This window comes from Cynara cardunculus, assembly GCF_001531365.2.
Source record: "Cynara cardunculus var. scolymus isolate 2C chromosome LG 8, CcrdV1, whole genome shotgun sequence".
Taxonomy (NCBI): Eukaryota; Viridiplantae; Streptophyta; class Magnoliopsida; order Asterales; family Asteraceae; genus Cynara; species Cynara cardunculus.
Window position 1 is genome coordinate 15,105,940 of NC_037535.1, and position 22,298 is coordinate 15,128,237.

Below are 22,298 nucleotides of genomic sequence, written 5' to 3' on the forward strand. Positions count from 1 at the left end.
TGTCTTGCATCCGATTCGCATCTCTTGATCATTAGCATATAGAATGTTTGTTATTTGCCTGTATTTTAACTTAATATAGAAGCAAAATAACGTTAGGGGTAAATCGGTCATTTTAACCGGTCATGTCCTGTCTTACCAAACGCTGAACAGCTGTCCCGTCCTGTCCCGTCTGCGCACCAAACGCACCCTTAATACTAAAGACTCTTACATGAATGATTAGAAAAAACACAGAAATCACAGGGATCAACATTCGGATACGATCACAAAGATCGAAATCGGTTCTTCAATATACCAGGTTCATCCAGGGTTCAAAAGAAATTTGTACTATAGAGCATTTAGACTCCAAAATCGCACCAAAACCCACATTGGTTCAATGTTCCTGGTTCATCTAGGGTTTAGGTTTCCCAAGCTAAAATCGCACCAGAATCCAATTTGGTGCTTATTACCATTCGACCAAACATATAGGGACAAAAAAATCTACAATTTTGTTTGAATAAGCACAAATATGGTAAAGAACAACATACGTTGTGTTTGTTTAACCAAAATCGACCTGATTAGCTCTCCCTTCTTCCTATTGATGTTCGAATCAAACAACATTGCCTACTGCATCTTTTACCTTGGTCCGATTAGGTTAAAAAGAGAGAAATGGGTTTGAGAATCGGGAACCGATGATGATGGTGAGTGAAAGAGATGGACAAGGAACAATGGCAGTGATGTGCGGTTATGGTAGTGACGGTGTTGGTCTCTCCTTCTCGTATAAAGTCAGTTGATAGAGAAGGAGGCAGTGTACGATAAAGGGGAAAATGAAAAGACAAATATGAAAGAAAAAGAGAAAAAGAAAAAAAATTATTAACTTACTCCTTTTTTTCTTTTTATATGTATTATCTATACTACATATATAACCATTTAGGTCAATATCTTAATTACAACTCCTAAAGCATAAGTTACAATGGTTTTATGCAACAAATTCAAAAAACTCTTAATAACAAGTTATAAAGCACAATGTACAACTTGTTGATGCATTAACTTTTAACTCCAATGGTTAAATCGATGTTATGTCTTCTTCTCTAGCATTTTCAGACTTTCTTCTTCCTTTTCTAGCTCTCCCCTTCCGCCAAAACATATTTGGGTGAGGTCAGACAAGGCTTTCTTACTCTTCTTCTTCCTTTTCCAGCTTTCCCCTGTGCAAGAACACCCATTTGGTAAGTTCAGGCCTTGCTTTCTTCCATTCCTGCTACCTTTGCACAAATGGGCGATTTGATGTATCAAATTCGTGGCTCCCAAGACGACCTCATCAGTGCATATAACCATAAATATGAAGTTTTGATTTCTCCACAGGTTCTTCAAAACCTTAGCGATTTCCCTGAGGTATTCATTTGGATTACATGTTGTTCAAAACTCAGGTTCTTCATTTCGTTTTTGTAGCTAAATATCATTACATGTTCATGTGTTTTGGTTTACGCTTCATCTCTATCTCTCATCTCTCAAACTATTTGTGGCATAAATCAGTAAATTTTGCATTCCTTTGTTCATTCAGATTATCCATTTTCAGGACTGGTTAGAAGACGATCGATGAACACGGTGGTTGTTTTGTGCTCACTTTATAGGTTTGTTTCCAACTTTTAGTTTCATCCTAAAAGTACTCCTATTTTGGTTCATTGAATGAATGAAGACGAAAAAGATATTAATTAAACAACCAATATGTTGAATTGTGTTTTTGAGTTTTCAATTTGAGCTGGTACTGTTGTTCAAATATCATATAAGGTATGGTCCTCTATTTTAGTGTAAAAAGATATGTTAAAAAAAAGCAAAATCTGACTCATGTTTTGTTAAGTTTGATTTGAAAAGGAAATTTGAGAGGCAAGAATTGTTACATACTGTTGTTGTTGTTTTTGGTTCATTAATTTATGAACTAAAAGCCGGTTTCATACTATATGGATAACACAACAGGGGGATACAAACAAAATCTGAAACACTCATCAAATAGGAGATATGTAGAAGAACTTATGAAGGGGGATACAAAGGCAAAATCTGAAACAATCACAAATGACTGTTAGTTTCAAAAATATGAATGTTATCGTTTATTAGTTTCACTTTATATAGATTTGAAATGGCCACTTTTATGTTCCTTGTTCTATTCCTATTCATGGATTTGATGAATGAGAAGATTCATTCCCCTTACAAGAAGTAAGGTTTTTTTTGGTCTATTTCATATTATTTTTGCTTTTGTGACCTTCCCAGGTGGATGGTTTTGATACTTCCTTTAACTGGACATTTACTTTTTTTTTCGTATAAAGTGAATGTAAATCGCAAGTTATTAGTCTGCAAAGGAGCTAGACATCAAAATTACGCAGGGTTGATGAAAATCAAATATGTTTTATTTGAGTTGGGAGTTGGACGTTTGAATCTTCTTTAGTATCCAAAGCTTGTTTTGGGACTCTTTGAAGCGTTTACTTAGTTTGTAATAAAAGACAGCTGAGCTAATTATAAAAAAGGATAAGCAAGAGATGGTTATGTGTTTGATTAAAAGAGTTCCATGAGCAGCATTTGACAAAGCAATTTAGCTTCTTATTTTTGCACCATCTATAATACTTAAACATGAATAGTGATCTGCAATTACTTTCGTTATCTTTTTAATTTCGAGTGATGGGTTATCATTACAAGATGATTGTTTATACGATATTTCTACAGTACTTGTAAATTATAGCATGAGTTTTTGCAGGCATATCTCAGTTTCTTGTGATGGCATTAAAGAGGATTCAGAGGGAGCTGAAGGACTTGCAAAAGGACCCTCCTGCATCTTGCAGTGCTGGTTAGTTTTTTCCTCCCTTTTCTGCTTTCTACATTGTTTTTGGCATATGGTTTTCTCTGTCTCTTTCTGTTTGTGTCTGTGTGTTGCATCAAATGCCATATTCTGTATGTTCAGTTCCAGTTTTTGTTTTCTTTATCCACTCTTCATATTAGATGAATAGAATCATAGAATGTGCCCTTTGCCTGGTACTAATGAACCATATTTTTTAATACTTGGCACATTTTGTTATCATTGTTCTTTTTAGCATAGTTTGTTGGTTATGGATTAATGGTTTATTCATATGAATCACGATCTACAAGAAAAGTTCATAAATGATAACGTAATGGATACTTGTTGTGGCCAGCTCTTCTGCGAAAAAAATGTGAATGAGTTTATATTATAATATAACATATATCTTCTTTTTAAAGTAAGTGGTATAGCCCTATAGGTTATTACATTATTTTCTCAAAAAAAATGTATATATATGTGGCTCTGTGTGTGTACACAACACATGGAAAAAGAAAGGGGATTTAGAGGGCAATGACATCTAATGGTAATGAACACAAAAGGTTTCATGTCCACCATGGAAACACAACTACACAGGCAATGCATTCTGATTGATGAAAAAGATCGAGATTGATTGAAACTAAAGGTAACATAACTTGCAATTCGTGCTAACTTGCTGCATATTCTGTTAAGGATTTTTGAACATAAGCTTTTATCTATTACTGCATGTGGGAATGATAACTTTTGGTCGACTTGTCAATCCTGTATCTTCTGTCTAAAAACAATTCAACAGTATCTTTGATTGTTGTCCACAATCTTTATGCTGATCATGATGTGGATTGGTTTGTAGTTGGTATTAAAGTTCTTCTGCATTGAGGTTTCACTTTCTCTAACCTCAATAAAGTTTGTTATATATCACAGTTTGATATGTTAATGTTACTTTTTCTTAATAATCTTTCTCGTGTTTTCATTTGAACCCATCCCCCTCTTCAAGTGGTCTTAAGTTTCAAAAATTCTATTAACTGAATGTTTATATTTTGAAAAACTCTTTTTCAAAAACTCATTTTCAAGTGGTTGTAAATTTGGCCAGTTCAACCCTTAATTGCATAAACTTCTTAGCAAGTCATGCTTATCATATTTTCATTATCTAATTGATACCAAAATTTTAGTTTATCTTGCATAAACCTCCATTCTTTTGATGATATAATGTTAAAGAAAATAAGAACACAAATTGGAGGCATCATGATTCTAGAAACTAATGCATAAATTGGAGGCATCATGATTCCACTAAAGAGGTTGGCTTTTTCTTAAATTTGGCTGCATGATTCCACTACAGGTAAGGTTTTCATTTGTCAATATCATACAGATTGGTCCTTTTTTAGACCCATCATACAAAATCTTGTGAAGAATTTTCCCTGTAATTAGTGTTGTGTTGTGGTTGTTTTTCCATATGTTCGCCATGCAATACAAATCATAAGACCGATACCATGTTGATTCCCGCACATCATAAGAATCACCCATGTTGTTTTATTGTTACATTCTTTGATTGATATAGATGTTGTCATGTTGAGTTAGCATGGACTTGACTAAAAAAAAAAGAACGATTGATTTTGATGTTTTTTTGAGTTGATTTATTGTCGCCATGCTGTTTTTTGTTGGCTAAGGAATTTTAAGTCTAAAGCTATTTTGGGGATTCTCATTATGATCATACTATTGTATCTGATGTCTCTATGATTCCATTTGATTTGGCATCACATACTTATGTTTTTCTGGTTTTGTTCCATAGGTTGGTTATTGTCTTGATTGCACTTATTGGGTAAGATTTTTGGCCCTTATAATATTTACCTGGGTAGATTCCATCCTTATGATTGCACTTATTTGGTAAATTTTTTGGTTATAATATTTATCTAGGTAGCGCATATCGGGTAAGTATTTAGTAAACGGCCCCTAGGCTTTCTTTCTCCTTAAATGAAATTGGATTATCTGGATGTATTCTTTGAGCATCATTTGTGGTACCTGGGCTGTTCATATTTGATCTGGCCTAACTGGTATCATAATGAGATCTTCTCTTCTCTTTTCTGGTTTCTCCTCTTTATATTCTTGCTTTGCTTTTGGTGGATTGACTTATGTGCTCTATGCATCTATCATTGACCATTTTAGATTTGGTGGTATAAGGTCGTATTAGCTGTTCATTATAACACATATTCAGTCTTTGGTGGTTTTAGGTTTGTAACTTATAAAAGGAGGTGTCTTGGGAATGATTTATAGTGTTTGGGATTGTGGATGGAATATGGGGCTGATTGTAATATGCTTTAGCAGTTCTGGCTTTTACTCTTATGGTTTACACATATTCTACACATTTTGGTTTCTAAGGAATGCCTTGTTCTACAAATGTGGTAGATGTACACTGGTTTCTGTGGATGGTGCAATTCAAAGTGTTTTCAATGTGATAATTGAAAGCTTCTTCCTTGATTGTTGGTTCAAAGTGCACAAAAATATTGGCCCAATTGTTAATATGTTGTGCGTTGGTTGGCATTGTACAAAAATATGTATTACCAATGCCTTATGTGCAAATGATCATGTCCATTCGGGAATGGCTTTGGGCTGTCAGATATGGAGGGAACTGACTTTGTTTTCTGCCCTGATCATTGTGATGGAGTGCTTTATGGATKAAGACATTCAAAAATTTTAGACAAAAATAGAAAATGGTCCTACAAACATTTGTGCAGCCACCATCTACCCTATGCTGCTACAAATGGACCTTTATTTGTTTTTGAAAAGCAATTGGGAGTATAAGAAACACAAAAGGTTGTTCTTTTCAAACATGAATTCTTTTGATTCGTCTGTAGGAACTGGTTTGGACAAATTCGTGCCCTAATCCCAATCGTGATGGTGGTGGATTGGTTTTGCAATTCAAGTACAAATTTTGAATTGACTTTTGATATCTTGGATCGATCTTGCGTTTGTTGATGAAGATTTGGTACCCTAATTTCAATTGATAAATGAACGATTTCTTGATTCGTTTGATTTGGGGATTTTGGACTTGCAATATCGACTGACATCATCTTCAATCACGATGGATGAATTGGTTTCTTGATTTTGAAAGTTGTCTTGATGAATCGACTCTTAATGTATGGCCGATCGTTCCTGCTGTTTGCTTCGCATCATGTTGCCGTTGATTTTGATTTGGTTCGACCATGGGTTTAATCCAAAATCTGTGTTTGGGCTTCTCTAATATGGTATGGACTTGGATTGATGATGTTGGACCGATTATATGGGCCTATTGGAATATTTTTTGATGGACTCCTATGAAGTTATTGCTTTCACCATCTTACTCCGTTATATTTGATAAGCTACCATGTTGTAAATTTTCCTCTTCAATTTACATCCCGTTGCATTGCACGGATACACAACTAGTATATATATATATATATATATATATATATATATATACAGGAATATAATCTGAAATGCAATACATAAATATATATATATATATATATATACATACATACATAATTAATTGAAATATAAAATATTGTTACGTAATTTATTTACACCTTATATTATTAGAAAAGCTTATGAGGGGTAATATTGGTTTTTGGGCTCATCCAAATAAATTTTTATTCTCTAACCATTTACTTTAAACAGACTGTTATCATCAGGGTTTACTAAATCAACTACTCTGTATGGGTAAACTTTGTAGAGTAGAAACGGTACTGACCACCTAGTTTTCAACTTACCTGGAAACAGTTTCAATATAAAATTGAACAATAGAGCTTGTTGTCCTGTTTTTAATTCTCGATGTTGAATTCTTTTGTCATGCCACTGCTTAGTCTTTTCTTTGTAAAGCTTGACATTTTCATAGGACATGTCCATATGCTCTTCCATTTCACATAACTGCGACTTTCTTTTATTTCCTGCATCATCTAGGCACATATTTAATTCCTTAATTGCCCAATAGGCCTTATGTTCGAGTTCTACCGGAAAATGACATGTTTTTTCCAAAAACGAGCTTGTATGGAAACATACCAATTGGAGTTTTAAATGCAGTTCTATATGCCCATAAAGCATCATCCAATTTAAAAGCCCAGTCTTTTCTGTTTGGTTTAATTTCATTTATTTCACGGTTTGAAGTTTTGTCAATCCATTAGTCTGTGGGTAATATGCGGTGGCAATTTTGTGGTTAATGTTGTATTTTTCAAGAACTCCGTGTAACAAATGATTCACAAAATGAGTACCATCGTCACTGATCAGTGCTCTTGGGGTACCAAACCTTGAGAATATTTGTTCGTGGAGGAACTTAACCATGATTTTTGCATCATTTGAAACACATGCCATTGCTTCCACCCATTTTGACACATAGTCAACGACGACTAAAATGTATTGGCATTTATTAGAGAAAGGAAATGGTCCCATGAAATCAATTCCTCAAACATCAAATAATTCAACCTCCAAAATTCCATTCAAAGGCATTTCATTCCTTTGGGAAATTGAGCCACTTCTTTGGCATTCATCACATCTTTTGGAAAAATTATGAGCATCCTGAAAAAGTGTTGGCCAAAAGAAGCCCGATTGTAATACCTTAGTTGTTGTCTTTTGTCCTCCAAAATGGTCATCATATGGTGCTTTGTGACAATCTTCCAGAATTTTTGTTACTTATGTTTCCGGAATGCATCTTCTTAAAACTTGATCTGCACCAATTTTAAATAAAAAAGGATCATCCCACAGGTAAAACTTTACATCATGCAAAAACTTCTGGAGCTTAGGCCAAGTGTACTCAGAAGGTTTAATGCCACAAGCCAAATAATTGGCTATATCCGCAAACCATGGTGATTCCAATTGCTTTAGCATCAAGATTCTTTCATCAGGGAAAGTCTCTATGATGTCTTTCAAATAGTAGCATGTTTCTCTAATCTAGACAAGTGATCTACTACTTGATTTCCCACTCCCTTTCTATCTTTTATTTCAAGATCAAACTATTGCAACAACAAAATCCATCTTATCAGTCTGGGTTTTGCATCTTTTTTCGAGATCAAATATTTGATGGCAGCATGATCAATATGCACAATGATTTTTGTTCCCATCAGATATGACCTAAATCTTTCAAAGGCAAAAACCACAACAAATAATTCTTTTTCTGTTGTTGTGTAGTTCACTTGTGCTTCGTTCAATGTTTTACTTGCATAATAGATACGGCTCCCGCAACCCAATCACTTGCTTCATACATAATCTCAAAGGGTCTAGTCCAATCTGGAGTAGCAATCACGGGTGCAGTAACCAGAGCCTTTTATAAGTGTGAAATGCATTTCTACATTCCTCACTAAAATCAAACTTTTGGTCATGTTGAAGTAATGAACACAAAGGTTTTGAATTTTTTGAAAAATCTTTGATAAATCTTCTGTAAAAATTAACGTGTCCAAGAAAACTTCGTATACCCTTGATAGTGGTTGGTTCAGACAAATTTTCAATTACTTCAAGTTTTGCCTTACCAACCTTAACTCCCTTTTTTGAAATCAAATGACCAAGAACAATACCTTCAGTGACCATAAAATGACATTTTTCCTAATTTAAAACCAAATCAGTTGCTTCACACCTTTCAAGACTTTTTTCAAGATTTTTCAAACATTGATCATATGATGTACCATATACAGAAAAGTCATTCATAAAAATCTCCATGGAAGTTTCAAGCATGTCCGAGAATATGGACATCATACATCTTTGGAAAGTGGCAGGAGCATTACACAGACCAAATTGGCATTCGTCTAAAAGCAAAGGTACCCTATTTAGGGACATATGATCTATGAAAGGCAAAGAAAAATGGCCCTTTTGGGTAGCCTTATTCAGTCTACGGTAGTCCATAAAAATTCTCCAACCAGATAGGACTCTTGTAGGAATGAGCTCATCTTTCTCATTTGAGATCATAGTGACACTTCCCTTTTTAGGGACACATTGTACGGGGCTTACCCATGAGCTGCTTGCAATTGGATAGATTATGCCAGCATCCAACCATTTTAAAATTTCTTTCTTCATACCTCTTTCATGATTGGGTTAAATCTTCTTTGGGGTTCAATGGAAGTGAAACTCTTGCCTTCTAAGATGATTTTGTGTTGACAAATTGAAGGACTAATACCCTTTAGGTTAGAGATGGTCCATCCAATAGCCTTAGTGTGTAGTTTCAACAAGTCAACCAACTACTCTTCCTAATATGTTTCTAGGGTGGATGAGATAATGACAGGTAATCTCCCTTCCTTTCCTAGAAATGCATACTTCAGGTATGAGGGAAGTAATTTCAACTCTAAGTCTGGTGGTGACTCAATAGATGTGGCATGGGTCTTTCCACTCTCACTTTCCAATAGCTCAAAAGCAAAGGTATCTTGTATAGGGTAATCTCACTTTCCTCTCCATGTTTTATCTCCTCAACAACTTCAGTCTTGCTTAAGTCTAACATAGATTTAACTCCTTTGTGGCACAAGGACTCAATGACACTCAAGTTAGAACACTCATCTTTTTCGTCAGGGTATTTCATGGATTTGAAAACATTAAAAGTGACATCCTGATCATTCACTCTCATAGTTAATTCTCCTTTCTGAACATCAATCAAAGTCCTACCAGTTGCTAAGAATGGTCTTCCTAGGATGATTGGAATCTCTTTATCAGCCTCAAAATCAAGAATGATGAAGTCAGCAGGAAAAATGAATTTATCCACTTGGAGTAATTCATCCTCAGTTTTTTTCCTTTTGGGTAAGCTATGGATTTGTCTGCTAACTGAAGGGAAACTGTGGTTGGTCTAGCCTCACCTATGCCTAAGGTATTGAATACTGACAAGGGCGTGAGGTTAATGCTAGCACTTCACACAAAGCCTTTCCAATTTCTTTTCCATCTATTGAACAAGGAATTGTGAAACACTCGGGATCTTTGAGTTTAGGGGGAGTTTTATTTGAAAGGAGGGCGCTACAACCTTCTGTTAGGGCCACAGACTTAAATTCGTTCAGTTTCTTCTTCTTGCTCAAAATGTCCTCGAGGAATTTTGTATAAGTTGGCATTTGTTCAATAGCTTCAACCAACGAGATGTTGATATGTAGTTGTTTGTAAAGGTCAAAGAACTTTTTGAATTGCAACTCCTCTTTCTGATTTCTCAACCTTTGTGGAAAAGGTATATCAGGAGGAATAGGGGCTATGACTAGTTTCTTAGAGGACTGACTAGGAGGTGCCTGGATGATGATAGGTTCATTATGAGGGACTGGTGACTCAACATTCTCGTTATTTTCAGAAGAAGATGTTCCAATATCATTCTGAAATGACACCTTCTTTTTGCCTTCATTTGGAAATAACAAGGGGAAGTCTGCTTTCTTAGGAAGTGGTCCTATTTCTATTGATTTTCCCTTATCTTTCAAGGTGGTTGTGACAATATCTGAACTAGATGTTGTGACATCCATCTTAATTGGGTCCTTGGGTTCAACAGATTTTTTTATATGTTCACTCTCTGTGAGGTTCTTTCCACTCCTTAATGTCACTACCTTCACATGCTCTTTCATTATTGGCTTTGGAATCTCTATATCACTAGGAAGGGTACCAGGCGGTTTATTTCTTACCTCAAGTACAAGTTTACTAATATGTGTTTCTAGAGATTTTATGGCAGTGTTTTGATGGTTCATGGCTGTGTTGGTTTGATTTATGAATCCTTTCAGAGTTGCTTCCAAAGAAGTAGAAGATTCGACTTGTTGGTTAAACTTGTTTTGGAAAGATGACTGATTTTCTTGTTGATGAAAAATTATTGGTGATGGTTTGGACCTTGACCCTAATGATGCTGTTGAGGTTAATGTGGTTGAAATTTTGAAGTCCCTTGCGGTTTGTTCATTGGTGGGTTTAAAGTCGGATTGTGCCATAAAAAATTTGGGTGTTGTCTCCACCCAGGATTGTGTGTTTGAGAAAATGGTTTTGATCTATTTTGATTCCCCATATAATTGACTGTTCGGAGTTAGATTGACAATGTTCAAAGGGATGTCCTCCACCACAATACACACATTGTACCGACTCAACAGTTGGAGCATGCGCGGTGGCTATAGATTGTGTTGCTTGACCATTTGTTAAATTTTTAATCAAGTTGATCTTTGCAATCATCTATGCCATGCACTCCTGCTGTTTTGTGTGGTATTAGTGCACGTGGATCAGCCCAATGTCCATTATTAGAAATCTTTTCAAGGATTTTATATCCATCATTATTGGTACTAGCTGTGAAAGCTCCTCCTAATGTAGCATCGAGCATTTGTGTTGCAATGAGATTCAACCCATTATAAAACGTCTTTAGCTGTATACAGTATGAAATGCCATGGTGGGGGCATTTTCTTAATAGCTCCTTGTATCTTTCCCAAGCATCGGAAACGGCCTCATCGTCCATTTGTTTAAAAAACTAAATTTCGTTTATGGACTTAGCATTCCGAGTGGGAGGAAAATATTTTTTTAAGAACTACTCTGCCATGCTATTCCAAGAATCCACAGATCCTGGTTGTAAGGAATTGAACCAAGACTTTGCCCTATCCCTTAAAGAAAAAGGAAACAATGTGAGTCTCAGAGCATCATTAGATACTCCTGGGATAAGGAAAGTGTCAGTTATTTCCATGAATGATTTTAAGTGTGAGTGTGGATCTTCAGATGGCAAATCACTGAACTGGTCATTGGTTTGCAACATATTAAACATCACTGGTTTTAACTCAAAATGGAGAGCTTCCATTTATGGTCTAATTATCTCTGAGTTTAATTGATCAAAAACAGCAATAGCATATTCCATAATTCATCCATCTTTTGAGTTTGCCAGTCATTCAGTGGTGGGGGAGGTGGTGGAAGTGGATTTTCAGCCATATTGGAAGAGGTTAGAGTATATAATAATGCTCTTTGCACTCTTCGTCTTTGTCTGAAAGTTCTCTCAATATCCGGATTCAATTCAAAAATCTCCCCATGTGGTAGCCTTGGCATACACCACACCTAAAGTCAAGTGACAAGATGGTAGAAAAATCAAATCTTTAGATTTACTAAAAAAAAACTTTTGCCTAATCCCCTGCAGCGGCGGCAAAAACTTGTTACGAAAATTATATAAAATAAATCTCTCGGACTGTTAGCAAATGGAGACTAGTGCAAGTATATACTTATCAATCCACTATCGTCTTTTATAAGTAATAAAGTGGTAAAAATACCGAATATCGTCTACGGGGAAAAGGAATAAAAGTTCGTTTTAATATTCTAAATAAAGATATGATTTCAGATGGTGAGTTCGGAGAAATATTTGTGGTGAGTTGGTTTGACACTACTGTTATGAACAAGTAATAAAAGAGAGCTTAGGGTGTAGGGATTTGTTAAGATATTAAACCGATTTTTAAGTAGACAGCATGCTACATCATGGTTTTATAGCATGCTTTATAAATAACTTATCTTTACAACTAATAGCTTCTTTAGGGTACTCTCTCAAGATTTAGAATGGCACACAGTCATAGATTAAACCTTCATATCTCTATGCAAGTCTGGAGTCTCGACATTGGCTCAAACTATTCTAAATGGAGTGAAAACGAGTCTCCTCGATTCTAAGTAGCTCTCTCGAGCCTACTTCCATATCATTCAAGTTGACGTGTGCTTGTTGGTTTATCTCTAAATCCAACACACTTTAACACTTTTAAACAAGTGATCAACTTGTCCATGGATGGTGTTTTTGCAATAACAACTTGAATGACGTAGTTGAAAAGATTTATTATTTATATTTCTACAATGAAATCGGTATTTCTCTTAAAATCACCCAACACCCAAGCTATATTTTTAGGCTACCATACTTGAAATAATAATATTAAATACATAAATAATAAATCATAATAAGTAGAGCACAAGAGAAGAAAAGATAATAGAGGAAATAAATGTAAAGAGGAATTATAAAGGAGACTTAAATGCAAAGAGAAGTTAAAATACTTCCAAACACTATTTTCATACCCAAGAGAACTTCCAACTTAAATACAAAGTTACTAACAAAATTACTTCAAGTTTCTTACTAAATTGTTTGCTTCAAAAATGTCAAGCCTCCTTCCTTTATATAGTAGGAGAAGGGAGGACAAAGACCCAAAAATAAAGCTTTTAACCAACTTTTTCATTGTCTAATGGGTAAAGCAATGTTTACCCAAAAATTAGTCAAATAGAAGATCTTAAATTTGTACCATAAGATCTTTAAAACTACAGAAGATGGGCTGCCAAAAAAGAGGATTGGACATCAAAAGATCTTCCATACTATTCTAAAAAACACCCCTCGAATCATCCTGCAGCACACGATGTAACATGCTTCAGCCAAACACCTATTAACATGGCTCTTTTTCCAAAAATCAGCACATATCCAAGAAGTAAACATGTTTATCACATCAATTTAGCTCCAATATAAAAAAGATAGAAAAATAAAACAAAAAGACTCAATTTGCGGAATTTTAGGAAAATAAAATGGATAAATAAAGTAAGAAAATGTGTAAAAGCATCAAAAAAGTTGATACTTATCAGTAAGTTACCGTCCCAAACTGAAATTAACCTGAAAACTAATGTTAGTGCCATTACTTTGAGAAACCGGACGGTTCCGGATCCCGAACCCAAAGCAAGAAGGAGCGAGAGGAAAGAAGAGAAAGAGGCTCAGATTACGGGCGACAAGTCAAATGAAGATAAGGTTGATGGTAAAAACATAGAGGACAAAAGAAAGGCGCCCGAATTGGTCATCCAACCACCATTCCCAAAAGAGATTCTAGCAAACGAAGAAGGAGCAAGAAGACAAGGAGATTATAGAGACTTTTCGCCGAGTTGAGGTAAACATTCCACTCTTAGATGTTATTAAAAGAGTACCTCGATATGCTAAGTTTTTGAAGGAGTTGTATACGAACAAGAAGAAGTTAATCGGGAACAAGAAGGTTAGCATGGGCGAGAATGTATCTGCCGTGCTTCAAGAAGAGAAGATGCCACCTAAGTGCAAGGACCCAGGTATGTTTACTATTCCTTGTAAGTTAGGTAATGTTTCATTAGATAAAGCCATGTTAGACTTAGGCGCATCTATAAATGCCATGCCTTACTCGATTTATTCATCACTAAATGTGGGACCTCTTGAGAGGACGGGAGTTGTTATACAACTCGCCGATAGGTCGAATGTGTATCCCAAGGGAGTCCTTGAGGATGTGTTGGTTCAAGTTAACGAGTTGGTCTTCCCGGCTGATTTCTATGTCATAGATATGGAGGAACATAATACCTCCAAATCACCTTTGATATTGTTGGGAAGACCATTTCTGAAAACATCAAAAACAAAAATTGATGTTCATGATGGTACGCTAACTATGGAATTTGATGATGAGGTTATTAAATTTAATATCTATGATGCCATTAGATATCCCAGTGATGTGTCTTCTGTCAGTTTTGTTGATGTTTTGGATCTTATTACTCATGATTTGTATGACTTGACTAACCGAAATTTGTTGGAGGTTGCGATTACAAGGCACCTAGATGCAAGGACAGTTAATTTGTTGATGAAGGAGTATGATTTAGGGCCCGAGCTTAAAGAGATAGTCTTAGCCATGGAATCTAATCGACATACAAAGTTTCAGGTATCAAATGTTAATTTACCGTCTTCTTACACTAAGCTATTTCTTTCTATTTTGTAGGCCCCGGTACTTGACTTGAAGGAGTTACTGGACCACCTCAAGTATGCCTACCTAGGCAAGGACAATACTCTACCGGTGATCATTTCTACTGAGCTGTCAAGCGAAGAAGAAAAACGGTTGGTGAATGTGCTTGAAGAGCATAAGGAGGTGATCGACTGCACTATAGCTGATATCAATGGATTGAGCCCCTCAGTTTGTATGCATAAGATTCTACCCGAGGATGACTACAATCCTTTCCGTGAAGCTCAACGATGCCTCAATCCGCCTATGATGGAGGTAGTGAAAAATGAGATCCTTAAACTCCTTGACACATGTATTATCTATTCAATTTCAGATAGCAAATGGGTAAGCCCTATTCAAGTAGTACCCAAAAAGATGGGTTTGACGGTAGTTAGGAACACCGAAGGTGAGTAGGTGCCTACTCAAGTCCAAAATGGATGGCGAGTATGCATCGACTATAGAAGGTTGAAATCGTCCACAAGAAATGATCATTTTCCACTTCCCTTTATCGACCAAATATTGGAACGATTAGCGAGAAAGTCTCACTACTGTTGTCTAGATGGATACTTCGGTTTCCATTAAATCTCGGTAGCGCCGGAGGACCAGGAAAAGACTACTTTTACATGCCCGTTTGGTATGTTTGCCTATAGGCGTATGCCTTTTGGCCTTTGTAACGCACCAGATACTTTTCAACATTGCATGGTAAGTATCTTTTTTGAGTATGTAGAGAGTATCATTGAGGTGTTTATGGTAACTCATTTGAGGACTGTTTGAATAATTTGACCAAGGTTTAAAAAGATGCATAAAGACTAACCTTGTTTTGAATTATGAAAAATGTCACTTTATGGTTAGTCATGGTCTTATCTTGGGTCATGTTGTTTCAAAGAATGGTATAGAGGTAGACAAGTCCAAAATAGATGTAATTAAAACTCTACCTTACCCCATTTCTGTTAGGGAAGTCCGTTCTTCCTTGGTTATGTAGGGTTCTATAGGAGATTCATTAAAGATTTTTTGAAGATAACCCGACCACTTTGTTGTCTCTTACAAAAGGACGTGGACTTCTACTTCGATGGTGAATGCAAGAAGGCATTAAATGAATTAAAAGATAAGTTAACTTCTGCACCCATAATTCAGCCCCTAAATTGGGATCTCCCTTTTGAGATCATGTGTGATGCGAGTAATTACGCGGTCAGGGCTGTTTTGGGACAGAAGTTTGTTAAGGACCCACACATGATATATTATGCTTCTCGGACGTTGGATAGTGCCCAAAGCAACTATTCAACGACCGAGAAGGAGCTTTTGGCCATAGTATTTGCTTTAGAGAAGTTTCATCAGTATTTACTTGGTACTAAAGTGATAGTTTTTTCTAATCATGCAACTCATAATATTTAATGAAGAAGAAGGACGCCAAGCCTCGCCTTATCCGTTGGATGTTGCTTTTACAAGAGTTCAACCTAGAGATTCTGGATAAGAGCGGATCAGAGAACTTGGTGGCCGATCATTTGAGCCATTTGCTAAATGGTGAGGATCCTTCTACCTTGAAGGATGAATTTCTGAACGAGCATCTTCTGACCGTTCAAGAGACGACACCTTGGTATGCCGACTTAGTGAACTATCTAGTTACTAACACTTTGCCAGGTATGTTGACTTGAACTGAAAAGGATAGGATTAAGAGTCAAGCGAAGTATTATGTTTGGGATGAACCCTACCTTTAGAAGCATTGTTCTGATCAGATTATCAGACGATGTGTCCCCCAACATGAAGTACAAAGTGTACTTCGATTTGTCACGAATATGCTTGTGGGGGACATTTTGGTCCAAAGCGTACGACACACAAAGTGCTTAATTGTGGATTGTTTTGGCCATCCATTTTTAAAGACGCTTATATGTTTTTCAAGAATTGTGATATGTGCCAAAAGACGGGGAATATCGGACCATGAAATCAAATGCCTCAAAACCTGATTTTTGTTTGTGAAATCTTTGATGTATGGGGCATTGATTTCAAGGGACCCTTTCCCGCTTCTATTGGATTTACCTATATTTTGTTTGTGTGTCAATTATGTCTCGAAATGGGTGAAAGCTAAAGCCACCAGAACTGTCGATGCTCGTACTGTTTCAGCTTTCCTTAGATCTAACATCTTCGCTAGGTTCGGCACACCAAGGGTCGTCATAAGCGATCAAGGGACGCACTTTTGCAATAAAGTGATCGAGGCGCTGTTTAAGAAGTACCATGTCACTCATCGGATTTCAACCGCATACCATCCTCAATCCAACGAGAAAGCCGAAGTCTCTAATAGGGATATCAAATCCATTCTAAAGAAGACCGTAAATCCTAATCGCAAGGATTGGACTGAGCGTTTGAACGATGCTTTGTGGGCCTACCGTACGGCTCACAAAACACCTATATGTATGTCCCCTTTTTGATTAGTTTATGGTAAACCATGTCATCTACCTGTTGAACTAAAGCACAAGACCTTTTGGGTTGTCAAGAAGTGTAGCATGCGGATGGATGACGCGGGAGTTCTAAGGAAGCTACAATTTCAAAAGTTAGAGGAAATCAAAAATGACGCATACGAGAGCTCCAATATCTACAAGGAGCGGACCAAGGCTTTCTACGACAAGCTCATCTCCCGGAAAGAGTTTGTGGTCAGACAAAAGGTTTTACTCTTTCATTCATGCCTAAAGCTGTTTCCCGGTAAGCTTAGATCACGATGGGTTGGTCTTTTAATAGTTGTTAAGGTTTATGCTCATGGAGCAGTCGATATTGAAAGCCCAAAAACGAGTAAGTCATTTAAGGTGAACGGGCATAGACTGAAACCTTTTATGAAGGTTTTCAGTCTACGAACATTGATGTTATGGCTCTTGAGCCACTGCCCGTTGTTAGTTACTTTAGGTAGTGTCTAGCCAAAGACGTTAATGAAAGGTGCTGTTTGGGAGGCAACCCAAATTTTATTACTTTATTTCCGTTCTATTTTAGTTTCTTTTAGTTTTAGTTGTCTTTCGAGATTGATGAGTTGCTTTCCCAGGTTGGCATTCTTGTGAGTATTGACATTCCACACCCCCTCGGGGTGCAAAGAGGCTTTTACCGCGTATTGGGCACAAGTCTACATATCCATGGGAGTTTTCTCATTCCCTTTGCTTTTTAATGTTTTAGACTACGCCAATGAATGCATACATTGAGGACAATATATGGTTCAAATGTGGGGAGAGAATTAGTGTGGGGATGTGCGAAGTGTGTTAGAAAGGGCTAAAATTTTCGAACTTTTGGCTTTATTTTGGGCATTTGTTAAGTGAATTGCATGCGTGACGATTTTCTTGATTTTCAATGCCATAAACACCATAGCATGAACGATTGTATGACTTACTTGTTAGTCGTGAGCACATTTGAGATAACTTTTGTGAGGCTTGCTAATTTTATAGACAAAATGCACCTGTGAGCTTTTAAGACATGGTCGAACACTATTTTCGATCCCATTTCATTTTTGTGTGCATTGCATCTTCCATGTTCATCTCACTCTATAACTTGCGTTAGGTCTCTTCAAGATTGCATCTAGGGCAATACTAGTGTGTGGAAATGACAAAGGCCATCTTTGATGTTTTTCTTTTAACCATTTAACCTAAAAGCCAACATTTATGCATTTGTCCTTTTTGATCACCCTTTTGAGCCTAACCACCTATTTTCTTGACTTTAACACCACAAGTTAACCCTTAAGCTAAACACTTCCCTTACCGGACTTTGGAATGAGACTACATACTCTTAGTTAGAAGTGTTTGTTGTATGATCTTTATACCATCTACACAATCCTCAACACCTATATAATGATCGGTAGAGGTTCGAGAAAAAAAAAAGAAAAAGAAAAAGAGAAAAAATATATGTTCCATATGTGGAAATGAAAAGAAAAAAAATGAATAAATGGAGACCGAACAATGGAAGAAACACAATTGTCTCCATAGTGTTTTTAGCGAATAAGAGCTAAGAGATTGAGAAACTTTGTGATCGCTTTGACAAGGCACGGGAGTCATGTTTGAGTTGTAGTTTCCTTTCCAAGGTCCATTTTTAGTCACTTCACCAAACTATACCCTACCTTGACCCTTAGCCACGTTAAACCCTTACTAAAGACCTTTTTGATCCACACCTAGGTTGACCATAAGCGATGGGGAATCGAGACCTAATTCAAGACTATGGTAGTGTATGTGCATGTGAATTGATGTTTTGAGTGTAAACACCTACACCATTGTGTGAATGAGAGATTGTATTGCATATATCTTTTGTGAGGTGTTTGTGAAATTAGCATGTTCTCATCTTTGGTTTGTCTCGTGTGTTAATTTTCGCTAGTATGGTTTAGTCGAACCTTCGTGAAATGCTATGTATTTTTATCCGTTCTCTAAAAATCAACTCATGATAAATTCGTAGTGTTTGCCCGAGGACGATCAAAGTTCTAAGTGTGGGATGTTTTGATAGCTATATTTTCTTGGTTAAAAATTAAAGTTAAGAAGCCCTTTATCTTCATCATTTTGTGAATAAATGTGTTTTTTTAACCTATGTACTATTTTGTAGAGTCCAGGCCCCCCCCCCCCCAAAAAAAAGCAAAAGCCCAAGTTTTGACCTATCTCTTGTGGACTTCATCAAGCACCAAATAGCAGCCCATATCCTCTCCATATTTCATCGACCAGAGCTGCGACCACAGCCGCGCATGTCCCGCGCACGTCTGATTTCAGGGGCTGATTCCACGTTCTCACGAAATTAAAGCAGTTTCTTCTCATCTAGGGGGTATAAAAACCCGATTCTAACAGTCAATTGGGGGGGGGGGGAATTACTTTGGAATCTCATTTTCAATTTCAAGAGGAGAAGAGAGTGATGACTTGTAGAGAAGATTCATCAATTTCATCTTGTTTTAGGTAATTTTCAGATTTTTGTTTTCAATTGTAAACTAGGTTTTGCCATGAGTGGCTAGCTTTTTTCATTCCAACATTAATTTAATTAGGTTTTGATTTGTTATTGCTTTGAGATTTCATCGTAATCATGTTTGAACAAGCTTATTTGCTTGATTTATGAACTTAATGTTAATCATATTTGGATTCTCAATTAGTTTAGCTAACTTATTGGAATTCTCTTATGGAATGGTTATTTAAAATTATTAGATACGTAATCGTCTTAGAATTTTGATAGAGTAACGATAGTATTCATTTGGTTTCGATAAGGTTCCCGAATTGAATATTTGAAATCTCGCGATTTAAGCCTCAATAAGCCGAACTTATGGCTTGAATTGGTACTTTTTCTAGTCCGGTAAAGCTAATCGCATCTATGAGTATAAGAGCTTATTTAAACTTTTATTTGTGGTTAAGAGTTGATTATAGAGCTTATTTTAATCAACGATTATCTATGGAAAATTTGGGTCGTTAGAGCTTGTTAACAATTAAAACCAATTCGGGCTTGTCCTTTCCGTTTAGATATTTGGAATCGATGATAGGTAATAACATCTTAATCGGTATTGAATCAATGTTGGGTCTTTAATCAATTGTTTTAATTTATATTTTATCGCATGTTTAGAGTAATTAATAAAATCTAACACTCCCCTCGTAATTATTAATTTTTACGTTTTCATCGTGTACTTGATTCGCTAGTCGTACGACGTTAGACCGAGTCTCTGTAGATTCGACCCAACTTACACTACTACAATTTTGGTTGTAACTAGTCGTTAGTTGGACTTTATTATTTGGTGGACTCGACATCCGTCATTATGGCTCCAATGCAAAGAGTCTTCTCGTGCTGCATTTGGTACATGGGACATGACAAAAACAAAACTCACTATTACATGTTTGGCGCAACATAGGACAGAACAAGAACTCACCATCCCATTTTTGGTGTGACATGGGACAAGGACAATAATTGGGACAGTGCGGGACAAAAGAGGTTTTTTCTTGTTCCAACAAAATAGGTGGAACAAGATGGGACAAGAATGAGATAAAAACTAAAATATTAATAAACTACCCTTGTTTGATATATAACTTTAATATGATATTTGTTTTAATGGTCATCACCGCTAGTTTCGTCGGCCTTCACCACCGGTGGTCTCCTCGGCCACCTCCACCTCCCCCTACTCTTCCATTACAACAACACCCTCCGCCGCCTCCACAATTACCGTCCACTATCGTCCATCGCCACCTCTACCGTAGTCGAGCACTGTTCACCACCGTCCATTCTCACCACCATTACCGCCTTCACCACCTTCTCTACTACAACAACCTCCTTCACCACCTCTATAACCACCGTCGACCACCGACTACCACCATCCATTGCCACCTTTACAACCACCATTGGCCACCGACCAACACCACCCATTACCACCAACACTACCACCGTTGGCCACCTCCAACTCCTCCTATACCACAACAACCTTCTCCATGACCTCCATAATCACCACCGACCACTACTGTCTATTGCCATCTCTACAACTACCATCGGCCACCGACCACCACCATCCGCTGCCACCACCACTACCATGGTTAGCCATCTCCAACTCCTCCACTACTGCAACAACATCCTCCACGACCATCATCGACCATCGACCACCATCGTCCATTGCCACCTCACCTCCACCATAACCACCACCACGACTATCTTTATTACATCAGCCACAACTACCTCCTCCATCATTGTCAACCGACACTACCACCATAATCCGCCATCTTCAGGTCCGCTATAACCACCGTCGTCTAGGGCTGTGCATCGGTCGGGTCGGGTCGGACCCGGAAATCACTAACCCGATCGGGTTTCGGGGTAAAAAACCACAACCCGAAGTGTACTGTTCGGGGTTCGGGTCTAATCGGGGTCGGGCCTAATCGGGTTCGGGGCTGTTTCGGGTCGGGTTCGGGTGAATGGCAGCCGATAAATCAGCAAATAGGTATGTTATTTCTTCTGCATATAGGTATGTTATTTCTGGTAGCCATACATGAGCTGCAACAATGTACAAGAACAAGAAGACTATAATCTGAGTTAGGAAAAGTGACTAAGTGGTTGGTATCATCCCCACCATGAAGTAGACAATTAGAATGAAGAGTAAACAACCAACAATCTGCCTATAGGTATATTACAAAGCCATTTTAAGTAAACAAGTAAACAACCAACAATCTGATGCTTGTAATCAGACATATTTATCCAAAAATATGATTACGAAGAGAACAAGTGAAAAGGGACCAGTCGGTCAGTCGGCGGGCACTCACCACAGTCACCAGTCGGTAGCTGGTCGGAGTCGGTCAGTTGACACCGGCGGTCTGTAGTTTACTAGTCGGGCAGTAGCTGTATTCTCTTCTCGCGTCAAATTTGACCTAACATAAGTCGCCGAGAGTAGCATCAATTTTGACCTAATCTACATAAGTCACTTAATCGCTTAATAGTAGGGTTGTTTAGTTCGGATTTCGGGCGGGTTCGGGGGGTGGATCGTGAGATCCTACCCAATCTGCCATATCCGAGTTACATGTCGGCTTCGGATATCGGGTTTCTTCGGGGCGACTTCTTTGGTTTCGGGTCGGGTATCTTCGGGCGGGTAAGTCGGGTATTTCGGGTGGGCTCGGGTTTTGCACAACCCTACCGTCGTCCACTAACCATCGTTACCTCTACATCCATAACCACCGTTAGCCACCGACCACCACCACCTCCACCACCTCCACCATAACCAAAACCACCACCACCACTACTACCATCAATTATATCAAAATTTTTATTCAAATTTGGTGCCATTATATATGTATGTATTCTTTAATTATTTACTTTATATGTGTTAATTATAACTATTATATAATATTTAAAATCTTCAAATAACTTTTGGGGTAACT

At 37.3% G+C, this 22,298-nt stretch overlaps 1 protein-coding gene and 1 non-coding gene across 2 annotated transcripts; both read left to right on the plus strand.

Annotated features, from left to right (window-relative positions):
• Positions 1-11,124: 11,124 nt before the first annotated feature.
• On the plus strand, positions 11,125-11,231 carry LOC112517549. The gene has a single exon (XR_003069732.1). It is a non-coding gene; the product is annotated as a small nucleolar RNA R71 (small nucleolar RNA).
• Positions 11,232-13,728: 2,497 nt separating this feature from the next.
• Positions 13,729-17,366, plus strand: LOC112516221. Its single transcript, XM_025123240.1, has 6 exons — positions 13,729-13,792; positions 13,835-14,406; positions 14,464-14,869; positions 15,446-15,771; positions 15,861-16,101; positions 16,891-17,366. The coding sequence occupies exons 1-6, from the start codon at positions 13,729-13,731 to the stop codon at positions 17,364-17,366; spliced, it is 2,085 nt and encodes a 694-aa protein (XP_024979008.1).
• Positions 17,367-22,298: the final 4,932 nt, after the last annotated feature.